This window comes from Leopardus geoffroyi, chromosome D4, assembly GCF_018350155.1.
Source record: "Leopardus geoffroyi isolate Oge1 chromosome D4, O.geoffroyi_Oge1_pat1.0, whole genome shotgun sequence".
Classification (NCBI taxonomy): domain Eukaryota; kingdom Metazoa; phylum Chordata; class Mammalia; order Carnivora; family Felidae; genus Leopardus; species Leopardus geoffroyi.
In genome coordinates, this window is record NC_059342.1 from 66,877,501 (window position 1) to 66,889,656 (window position 12,156).

Genomic DNA, 12,156 nt, shown 5'->3' on the forward strand with positions numbered 1-12,156 from the left:
AGAGAGAGAGAGAGAGAGAGAAAATCAGCGCAGAGCCTGATGCAGGGCTTGATATCATGACCATGAGATCATGACCTGAGCCGAAATCGGGAGTTGGATGCTTAACTGACTGAGCCACCCATGTACCCCTAAATTGATTTGCTTTTAACCTACTCTTGTTTTTGTATTCTTGGTCACTATGCTGGACCAAATGGGCTTATACTTCTTCCTGCAAGTATACTCTGAAAAATTTTACTTTGTGTCTGCTTTCCATTAGGATCATAAATTTTGAGAGGAGGAAAGCGCTTTAGAGATTAATCTAGTTAAACCCAGGAAACTGAGGCTCCGAATTTAAAGTGACTTACCCAAGATCATAGGGAGTATTTGTATCAGAGCTGGGTTCAGTGTCTAGTATTCCCTGTTTGTGTTTTTTCTTTTTTTCATTGCTCAAGCTGCCCATGAAACTGAGCCTATCTGATTTTGCTTCCTCATACCGCATGATTTTCTAACCTTTTGAGAACATTTCAGTTCTTTTTTTTTTTTTTTTTAACGTTTATTTTTTTGAGAGACAGAGAAAGACAGAGCTCAAGCGGGGGAGGGGGAGAGAGGGAGACAAAGAATCTGAAGCAGGCTCCAGGTTCCCAGCTGGAGTCAGCTGATGCAGGGCTCGAACTCACAAACCATGAGATCATGACCTGAGCCGAAGTTGGCTGCTTAACCAACTGAGCCACCCAGGTGCCCCCATTTCAGTTATTTTAGGGTAAACTTTATATATTTTAACCTTTTTGTACCATGCATAGCATCTTGCATTTGTAAATGCTCAGTAAATACTTTTTGGGTGTATATTTTCTAGACTTCCAAACATTCTTGCTTATTGATTCTTTCTTCTTTCTTAGAGTAATACATCCTATTAATGTGTGAAGAAATCCAGAAATCTGGAAGATTGGCAAAATTAAAAAAAATTTTTTTTAGTTTGTATAAATATTAGTTATTCATCAGGTATTCTTTTTATAAAATGTATTTATTTTGAGAGAGTGTGTGTGCACACGTGAGCGGGGGAGGCACAGAGAGAGGGGGAGAGAGGATCCCAAGCAGGCTCCATGCTGTCAGCACAGATCCCGACTTGGGGCTCAATCCCACAAACTGTGAGATCATGACCTGAGCCGAAATTAAGAGTCAGATGCTTAACTGACTGAGCCATCCAGGTGCCCCTGCATCAGGCATTCTTGTCCTGTCTTCTAGGTCCTAATAGCCTTCCTTGTCTCCGGGTTCTCAGAAAAGGAGGAACAGAAGCCAAATGCTGCTTCAAGGTTTGACAAATTAGTGATTAGGAGATTGATTCCAAGCTTTCACTGAGTTTAGGAATAGAGGTAGAGGATTAGGTATAGAACTAAAGGAGGTAGTATTGAAGGGGGAAAAAAGAGCCTGGATATACTTTCATTTCAGAGCGATAAACATAAATCTTTTCCCCCATCTTTCTATTTTGAAACATTTTACTAGATTTGTATTTCATCCCCACCCGCCACACACCACATGTGTTTTTGTTGACCGTTTTTTTTTTCCACGCCCAAAACCCAAACTAAGGCTTTCGCCTTGCTCAGTTGCATCTTAAGGCTCCAGGTTTGAAATTCATACATGCTTGTGACATAAAATGTGTCCCCTTTTTTGACTACTAGTGAATGAAACTAAGCAAATCCTCCTTCTTAAATTGAACTAATGAGTGCAGTTCAGAAATTGTCTGTCTCCCTCTGAGGCAGTAGGTACTTCCTAGTTTGCCAGATGTGGCATGGGATCCACCACCGCTGTATGCCTTTATCTGATTTGAGTCACCTTCTGTTTGTGATTAGATTTGTCTGCTCCTTCTCTCTCTCTCTCAAAATAGCTGTTCTGAAAGCAATTCAGTAACTCAGTCCTTTTAAGATTTTAGCCATGGTTCTCTTCCTTACTAATAGGCTTACTTTCTCTGCAGTGATTGCTCTCTTCTATAGGCATATAAAAGCTTTCCTCATCCCCCTTATCATTTGCTTCATTAATATGATTTCCTTCTCTTGAATGCCTCTTCCTCTCCCCGCTTAGAGCCATTAAATTATTGAGTGCATTCTGTAAAGTTTCTCTCATCCTATTTTAATTTCGTGCACCACATTTTTTTTTCTCATCTGAAACTATATTGCTTCCTGCATTTGGATTTCAGAATTTTTTGTTTTTTAAAGGAGATTGTATTTTTAATTATATTTGGCCTAATTCTCCATTGTAGGTACGTGTACCATATGGGAAGTCCCTGGGATAACAGTCATGGTTTCTTCCTATCTTCTTAGCTTACTATTCTCCTTCCTTTCTCCCCTGAAGCTTCTCAACCTCTCTTCTCTAATGCTTTTGGAAACTACTAAGAAGTTTAAATGGCCAGTGTGAAAATATGTCAGTGTCCCCATTTTACCATATATATGTAACATTTATAATTTATACTCTGCCTACATCCCAGAGGGATGTGAGGTGGCTTATGATAAAAAAAAAAAAAAAAAAAAAAAAAAAAAGAACCTCACATGTCCCACAGTACTGTTAAAAATAGTCAGAAAGGGAAATCAGAAGCCATTGAAAGGAATCTGTGACACAAAGTACGTATGAAACATAAGAAAATTTCTATAAAAAGTGAAAGAAGAACATAACCTTTTAATTATGCAAGGGCCTTGCTATTTTGACTATAGTGGAAGAAGATTGTAATTGTGGTCTAAATGTTTCTGTGTAGTGACAGAGTTACAGTATTTCTCATTTTCCCCCTAGAAATTTTTGTTCTAAAAGAAGAGAACTGAAGGAGTGTTTGGTTAGTCCCCAATTACCGTTGTCAGCCTCTTTGGTCTGGCTTCATCATTCAGATTTCCCACTACCAGCTACCATGTCTTGGTCACCAGCTGTGTACCAGACCAGCGAGGGATTAGATGTGCATTATTTCATTTACTCCTCATCACTGGGTTGTGAAATAGAGGATGGGGCTCTGTGTTAGGGATGAGGAGGAAGTACTCTAAGTAGGTAATTGGATCAGAGTCGCATATGTAGTACGTGGTAGAGTGAGGGTTTCAATCCAGATCTTTCTAGGTTCCCTTTCTGTTACTTGGTGATTCTTCTTGTCAAAGAACTGTATTGGAAAATTAGCCGTTCAACCTCCTAATGTTTACCTCCACTTCCAGTTTTTGTTCAGTGTAGAATTTCCCAATGATAGGTTCAGGGATCTGCTTAAGATGGAATGCTGATTTGAACATGTGTATGTGTGCAGGGGATTAAATTTTTTATTTTCTTATGTTTTCATATTGGCTTGAAGTCCTGACATGGAACTAATTGTCTTGCATTTTTCTTGGAGGAGTCAGGAGAGAGGGAGTGGGCCACAAGGTGAGGGTGCATAGGTGAGTCCTGACCAGCCTGTGCCTGACCCTAGTGCTAGCAGTTAGCTTTGAGGCAGAAGGGTACTAATATTTTTATTGAAACAGGACACTTACATGCATTATTTCGTGTCATTCTCACAGCAGCCTTTGTGGTAAGTGGTTTTAGCCTCAATTTACAGACGGGAAAACTGAAGCACAGAGCATTAAGCAAGTTTGTTCAATGTCACACAAGTAGAAAATGGAGTTCTCAGTGAAGCTTAATCTGCCCCTGGAGCCCATGGTCTTTTCCTTTACATGTTCTCATTTCTAACAATACTAGCTAATATTTATTGAGCTCTTACTATGTGCCAAGCAGGATTCTTAGCACTTTACAGGATTATTTCATTTAATCCTTACAGCAGTCTTATGAGCTACACAGTCATTATCTCCATTTCACAGGTGAGTAAATTGAGGTGTGGAGAGTTAAAGTAACCTGGCAAGGATCAGAAGGCATGGGAGTGGCAAATCTGGGATAGTCTCCACTTCTGGAGTTGACTTTCTTGTAAACCGTAGTTTCAAGCAGTTTCTAGTATTTAGAGCCACACTCCTTACTCTTTTTCCTTACCTGCAAGATAAAAATAGAGGGGTCATTCAGAAAAAAAGAATTTGTTTGCCTTTTTAGGAAAGTAATTAAGGGGGGAAATACTTTTCTTGTAGGAACTGTGTGTGAGGACAGTACTTAGCACCGTAGCCCTGAGATCTAGCATGGCTGACTGCTTCTATGAGTACTACTCGTGAGACTTGGCTATGATAAGTTAAACAGTGATAATCTCTGCCTTCATTAACCACTTCAGTAAAGATGATCAAAACTCTACCTTTTAATGACCACATTGCAAGATTTTCTAGCCCCAGCCTTTTCTCCCAATTCGGTTGATCAGTAATGATTCACCTTACTTCCTATTCTTAATGCCTACCAGCCTGCAGTGGAATATAGGCTGTTACTGCTCTTCGTGCATACTTGATTTAGCAAGCATGATGCAGTTCGGAAGCATCTACCATTTATTTGCCTTGGGCACTGTGATGAATCATATTCCCATGAAATGAAGTGACCTTTGTGGCACACAGACCCAGTGCCTCACTCTCCTTGACTCTGCAATATTAAAAGCAGAGTAGTGTTTCATGGTGTAACTTTTTGGCTTGTATACAGCTTTACTGAAGGAAGGAAGCAGAAATGCTGTGGGCACCAAAGTGGTAATAATTCAAAACCCACGTACCTATTGTTCTTTGAATTTCTTTCTTTCATCGGTTGCTGTTAATTTAACAGAACTCTTTTACAACCAAAAACCGCTGAAGAATGAAACAAGCTGGGTTTGATTTTATGCTCTCATCTTTACTAGCTTCTATGGCTTTGGAGAACTTATTTAACCTCTCTGGGCCTCAGTTTCCTTATTATGAGGATTAGCGATAACGTCTGGTAAGCACCTAGTACAGAGCCTGGCACAGAACAGATGTTCCATACAGAGAAGCTGCTCTTATTATTATAAAATGCAAAGACGATCTCATGATGTAAAAGCTTGAGATTTGTTTTGTTATGGTAGTAAATAGTGTTTCCCTGTGGACTTCTTTGTGCTGCTCATGTGAAATCCAAGGAAAACAGTAGAATAGTGTTTGCAATAAGGAAAGATAGCTCTTTGTTCCCCTCAACAGACAAAAGAAGCTCATTATCGTATCAAGTAGTGACTGTTGCTATTGAAATGGTTTATTTGTATGTTTTTTCTGTTTTTTTTTTTCTAGGGATTTATTTGTGGCTTTTCAGTAGCAACAGGTGCAGCAGCGAGACTAGTGTCAGGATACGACAGCTATGGAAATATCTGTGGGCAGAAAAATGCAAAGTTGGAAGCAATACCAAACAGTGGCATGGACCACACCCACCGGAAGTGAGTAGACTGTTGGCTGAATGAACTCCATGGAAACTTTGAACGGGGGTAGAAAATCCTGCTCTTTTATATTTTCTAATAATCTTCAGTAAGATATTATTTTCATATGACTCCTGTTGGTGTTTTTAGTTTTTTAACTGTCCACTTGAATCATTCCTGGTTTTGGTCTCTAAATACATTTTCCAGGAAATAAAATGAGCTGCCAGGTTAAAATGGGTGACCTTCAGGGTTTAACGAGTAAAGGCTTGATTTGAGAGGGTTATTCCTTTACTCTGTTTTCCCATTAGCCTATAGGTTGTACACAAAGTTTTAACTCAGGAAATAACATAATATTTTTTCTTCCTAAGATTGTACTTGATGGGAGAGAAAGGGATGGTAATGGATTTTGAAACATTAAAGGTATAATGAAACATTTTGTGATGCATCATTTATAAGTACAGTACGCATAAATTTCCAATTTTATAAAAGATACATTTTCTTTGTCAGACTTTAAAATTTGTTTTGAGTTCTCAAGCTTCATCTTTTGAATGTCTTGAAATTCCTTAATTGTCTTTTTTCTTCGGAGGAGCTATGACTTCATTTTTAATGTCTGTGAGGGAAATGTATTTCATGAAACATATTTTAGGTATGATGTCCGTATATTTCTCCACACTGTATATGTATGCCCTACTTGATTAGCCAGGTCTAATAAATACAGATCTTCAGAATTAACCAAACTAATTTTAAAGTAATGGGTTATCCAATTCAATTAATGAACTTTATAGGAAAAGGCTAAGCAGTAGAAACATTTTTTTAGGCTATAGTTGTCTTAAGAAACATTTTCCAGGATGTGATAACTATTCTTATTATTAGATAAATCTGTTTGTTAAGTCATGGCCACTACCGGCAAATATAAGATTAATTTGATAATTTCACAAACCTGAAGAGACCCAAAAGGTTAGTAATATCTCAAAGATAGTTCCCCATTGAATGAAGGAATAATGCTATTCAAATAAATGAAATTTTAAATAATAATAATAAATATTTGTCTAGCATGCCATAGTTGGCAAGCATATGATACCATGCTGTGAGGTAGGTGTAGCAGAGGCTTAGAGAGATTGAAATGATTTTCCCAAAAGTCTGGTTGGTCAGTGGAATATCAAACGCAGACCATGAGCTTTTCCCCTGATAAAGCACCTGCATCCCTTGACAGAAGTAAAAACTGGACTCACGGAGAGTAATTTGGAGGATTTTCATTTATCCTATTTTTTGATTGCCTCATAAAATTAACACAAATTTTAAGCCTTGTATTCTAGTAACAAGATAGCCTATATATATGTATATATATATAAAACTTTTTATTTTGAAATAATTTTAGATTCATAGAAGTTGCAAAAATAGTACAGAATTCTACATCTTTTTTTTTTGTAGGTAGTGTTTCTTGCTGTCAAATACTGTTTGACTCGTATTTTTTTTTTTTTTTTAATGTTTGTTTTTGAAAGAGAGAGTGCAAGCAGGGGAGGGGTAGAGAAAGAGGGAGACACAGAATCGGAAGCAGGCTCCAGGCTCTGAGCTGTCAGCACAGAGCCCAACATGGGGCTCAAACCCACAAACTGTGAGATCATGACCTGAGCTGAAGTCAGATGCTTAACTGGCTGAGCCACCTGGGTGCCCCATGTTTGACTCTTTAACACTGTTCACATGTACCAACCATAAAATATCACTATTTAGATAATTTAGGAGGTTGGAAAAGGGCTCTCTTCCCTCAGGTCTGCTGCTCATATGAGGTCATACTCATGTATATGGCTTCTTTTGTAACTTGCTGATGGTTCCAAGCTTATTCTCACCAGAAGGTTTGTGTAAATGTCACTCTTCACATTAACCTTGTGGAGGTTCGTTTGGTCGATTTTTAATTTATATATACACACACACATACACACATATATGTGTGTATGTGTGTGTGTATATTTTGGCCTCTCACAAAGAAAGCCTGCTTTTTATTCCAAAAAATGATTACTTTTCCCTGAGTGCTTAGCAGAGCTGGGAACCATTCATGGATAGCTGTAGGGGAAATAGTTTCCCGAGTATAGCTACACTTTAATTCGTGTGTACATGTTTATTTATTTTTGATCTCTCCTTGTTCTTCTCTGCATATAAACATTTTAGTACCGACCCATCTAAGTGTTTCTACCTATAAATGGTATATATGTTGTTTAATGAACAATACGTTTTGAACGTATCTTTCTCAGGTAAGTCTATACTGTTTGGGTTTGAAAGAAGACACAGTGCCTTTGTGTTTGTTACCTTTATGCTATCTTCTTCTTTTTCCTGCCACATGCATTAGTTTCCTCCTATATCATTTCCTGATATATCTTTGTCTTCATTATGAATACGAGGCCCTACTATAGCTATACAATTTTTTAAACCTGTTTTATCTGCTACTACCTCAACTTGACCCGGATCACTATTTTCTTCGGTTTCTTATCCTCGGTCCCTAGTACCTGATACTTATTAGGACCTATCTCCATACATATTTGTTGAATAGGTTAAAAATCTTGAATACAGGGGTGCCTGGGTGGCTCAGTCAGTTAAGCATGTGACTCTTGATTTTCGCTCAGGCCATGATCCCAGGGTCATGGGATCCAGCCCCCATGTTGGGCTCTGTGCTGGGCATGGAGACTGTTTAAGATTCTTTCTCTCCCTTTCCCTCTTTACACCCCCTCTAAAAAAACAAATTAATTAATTAATTAACTAATTTTGTAAAAAAAGAAAAATCTTGAATAAAACTAACTCTTTCTTGCCTTCATGAGTATTATTTCCTCTGTCAAGAAGAAAACTTTCTCCCATTCTTCACGTGGCTAAATTCTACTCACCCTTCAGCTCTCAATATAAATGTTATTTCCCAGGTGGCACCTGGGTGGTTAAGTCGGTTGAGTGTTCAGCCTTACTTAGCTCAGGTCATGATCTCACAGTTCTTGAGTTTGAGCCCCACATCGGTTTTGCTGCTGTTGGCACAGAGCCGGCTGTGGATCCTCTGTCACCCCCTCTCTCTGCTCCTCGCCTGCTTGTGCTCTCTCCTTCAAAAATAAATAAACATTATAAAAATAAATAAATGTTATTTCCCAGAAGGGTCTTTTCTGATCTCACAAATTATTTTTTTTTAATATTTACTTTTGAGAGAGAGAAAGACAGAGAGACAGAGCGCAAGGAGGGAGGGGCAGAGAGAGAGGGAGACACAGAATTCGAAGCAGGCTCCAGGCTCCGAGCTGTCAGCACAGAGCCTGACACAGGGATTGAACCCATGAACTGTGAGATCATGACTTGAGCTGAAGTCGGACGCTTAGCTGACTGAGCCACACAGGCGCCCCTGATCTCACACTTTAAATCAAGTGTTTAAAAATGCTCTCTCTTCTGGTGCCCACTTGGCTCAGTCGGTAGAGCCTGCAACTCTTGATCCCAGGGTTGTGAGTTCAAGCCCCATGTTGGGTGTAGAGTTTGCATACATACATAAATACATAATCTCTCATTGTATCCTATAAACTTTTGCGCTTATTTGTTAAATGTTTGCCTCTTCTAAGTTCCCTGAAAGCAGAAGTGAGGTATGTTTTGTTCATTACTATATCCTCAGTATTTGGAATGTAATAGGCACTTAATTAAATGTGTTTGAATGGGTAAAAAATAAATAAATTTTTTTCTTAAAATATTCTTTAACAAGTGAATTATCGGGGCGCTTGGGTGGCTCAGTCGGTTAAGTGTCCGACTTCGGCTCAGGTCATGATCTTGTGGTTCACGAGTTCGAGCCCCGCATCGGGCTCTGTGCTGACAGCTCGGAGCCTGGAGCCTGCTTCCAAATTCTGTGTCTCCCTCTCTCTCTGACCCTCCCCCCATTCATGCTCTGTCTCTCTCTGTCTCAAAAATAAATGTTAAAAAAAAAATTTTTTTTAAGAAGTGAATTATCAAGTCTAAGGATCTGAATATTTTAAGATTATTAATAAATATTGCTGATGAATATGGCTTTCCATAAAAAGGCTATTCCATTTACATTCCCACCAACAATGTCTGAGATTGCTTTATCTTTGCTAGTATTACTAGTTTATATTTTTCACTAATTTGGTTAACCAAAAAATGGTGTTGTATAGTTTTAATTTGCAGGTCTTTGGTTATTCATCAGCATGAGCCTTTTTCCTCCACACGTTTGCTGGCCTCAGGACAACTGTTGTGCTGGCATTATCTATTCTTGGTCTTCTAATCTCTAATCTTCTCCATCCTTTATACTGTGATAGGATTAAGTTCTTTAAAACACTTTTTATGGTCATTTCCCTGCTCAAGAGCCCTTTGTTTAGTGTTGATGCCTATAGTATCATAAATGAGCCCACTCAACACCTGCCATTCCAGGCTTCCCATGATCTAGATAGACCCTTTGTACCTATTCAGTCCTCTCCCACTGCTTCTCCGTGTAGTAGTAGTCTTGTCCAGGATATTCATTCTGTCTGTGTGCTGTCTGCTCTACCGCTCAGCTGCCAACCTAAGTTCTTGAAAGATGTAAGGGCCGGGGGGTCTCACAACTAACCTCTTCATGACATATTTCAAAACAGACTTTATCCCATAGCGATCTTTTATTACCTGAACTTTCCTGTCTCAAATTTGTTTTTCTCTTGTCTTGAAGTTCTTCTTCAATTATATCGTGTGTTTCTTCTGCCTGCATTAATTATAATTTGCTAGGTAACAATATTGCATAGACTTAGTGGCTTAAAGCAAGACACATTTAGAATCTCAGAGTTTCTGTGGGTCAGGAATCTGGGTATGGCTTAGCTGGATCTCTTGCTTCAGAGGATCTCACAGGACTGCAATCGAGGTTTTGGTCAGGGCTGGGACTCTGCTTGGGAGCTCCCTTTCCAAGCTCATGTAGTTGTTGGCAGCACTCGGTCTTTCAAGATAGTTAGACTGAGAGCCTTAGCTCTTTATGGCTATCAGCCCAGGGCCACCCTCGGTGCATGCTATATGAGCCACTCTGCACAGCGGCTTACTTCAAAGCCAGAGAGGGAAAGCATCAATAGAGAGAGTCTGCTAGCAAGATGAAAGTTAGATTTCATGTAATATAATTATAGAAGTGATGTCCTTTTACCTTTGCCATATTCTACATGGTAGAAGCAAGTCCCAAGTCCCACCCAAACTCTAGGGGAGGGAATAATTGGAGCATCTTAGAGTCTTCCGGCACCCTGCCCAACTCTGTCTCTCTCGAGTGCCATGTTTAGCTCCCAGATTTAAATACCCAAGAGTTATTCCATAGTAGCTTATTGAAATAGTAGAGGAAGGAAGAAAGTTAGAAGAGAAATGGGAAAGGGAATGCCTTTGACCTGTTCTAACCAGAAAATTTAAGATGCCAAGATGACTGTAAGAATTCCACTAGTAGTAAAGAAAAGGCAGTATTGTATTGCCTTACCATTCTTATTGTAATGTGTTCTTTTTCTCCAGATAATATTTTTGACCTGACGATGTATTTACTGCAGTAATAAGGATGTATAGGAAAATGGTAGACAGTGTTTTATGAGATACAAGAAGGCCCCAACTTCAAATGGATTATGTTCCCAAAGTTCACTTTTAAGTTGGTTGTTTGAGATGTGTACAACTTTTCTGCGTAGAAACAATGCTATCAATAAGGTTTTGAGCCTGGGTTAACTCAGGAAAGTTCATTTATCTTAGAACCACATAGCGTCAGAGATGAAAGACTTCTTTAAGATTATCTAGTGTGTAACCTCCTTAAAGTACCCCATCAAACATTGGTGAGTGCCAACTAAGGCTCAGAGAGGAAAATGACTTGTTTTGTAGCTGAGCTATTATTATAGCTGAGGTGCTAGAGAACGTGGGTAAGGCTTATGGTCTTTCTTTTTTTTCGCTTGTGGGGAGAGGGATAGTAATAATATATTTTGAACTCTGATCGACAATTCCAAAAACATCTCTTCCTCCACATTCTACATTGCCTACCATTTTCAAAACCATAAAGCTAGCTTTACAGTGTATGTGCCAATTTTTAGACAGAGAATTATTATTATTATAGAAATTGTTCCCAAAGGGGAAGCCCCTTTGAATAGAGCAGGGCTGTTTCTAGTTCTAAGATACAGGATTCATGGATGTGGGAACTGTAGTAGGACAAAACCTCTAGCTCTCTTGGCCCCTGGAGAGATGATTGGATGAGGGGAGGTGTTGTGTTTCCTCCATGGATGTTACCTTGTCCTGGGTGTCTGGGACGGGAGAGGCTATGGTAAGGTGCCCGTGACTCTTACACGCATAGGTTATTGTAAAGCTAGGTTCACGTATGTAGGGAACTGCTTTAATCTTTTTTATATAGGTATTATATCATTATTAGAATTTTTTTCTCCATTCTGCAAACAACCCTAACAGAGTTTAGCAACTCTTTCTTTGTAACTCTTAAGTAATTTTCTCAGTCAGATAAGTGAGATATATCTCACTTATCAATATTGATTTTTCCATAGAGGTTCCAAAGATATATTTTTTGCACATATCTAACTTTCTTCTTTATCTTTTTATCTTTCCTCTGAGGAAGCCATTTAAAGCCCCAATCACTGATAAAGGCTCTTTGACCGTAAAATGCCTCTCTGATTTCAGATAATCAGTATTAACAGGATATGCGGGAAGTAGAGGTCTGAGGAGGTTGATGGCATACATTTGTAAGTAAAATCTTTAGGGGGCATTTTATTTGAGACCTTTTTCAATTACCTTTGTAACCTGTGGCAGAGTATCTAGCGTGAGTTTTACTTCTTTCCTTTAACTGTCTTGTTCCCCAGAAATCCACAGTATAGAAGGTTTGTGCTGGAAGGGCCCTGGAGATCACGGAGCCCCTTCATTTTACAGGTGAAGAGACTGGGGTCTAGGAAACATCAGTGGCT

At 39.0% G+C, this 12,156-nt stretch overlaps 1 protein-coding gene across 3 annotated transcripts in view; it reads left to right on the plus strand.

Annotated features, from left to right (window-relative positions):
- SLC44A1 (solute carrier family 44 member 1) overlaps positions 1 to 12,156 on the plus strand; it is a 203,964-nt gene that overhangs the window by 61,130 nt on the left and 130,678 nt on the right. For all 3 annotated transcript variants that reach the window (XM_045469463.1, XM_045469464.1, XM_045469462.1), the window contains exon 3: positions 5,127 to 5,269. In XM_045469463.1, the coding sequence (XP_045325419.1) occupies positions 5,127 to 5,269 (143 nt within the window). The remainder of the gene's footprint in view (positions 1 to 5,126; positions 5,270 to 12,156) is intronic.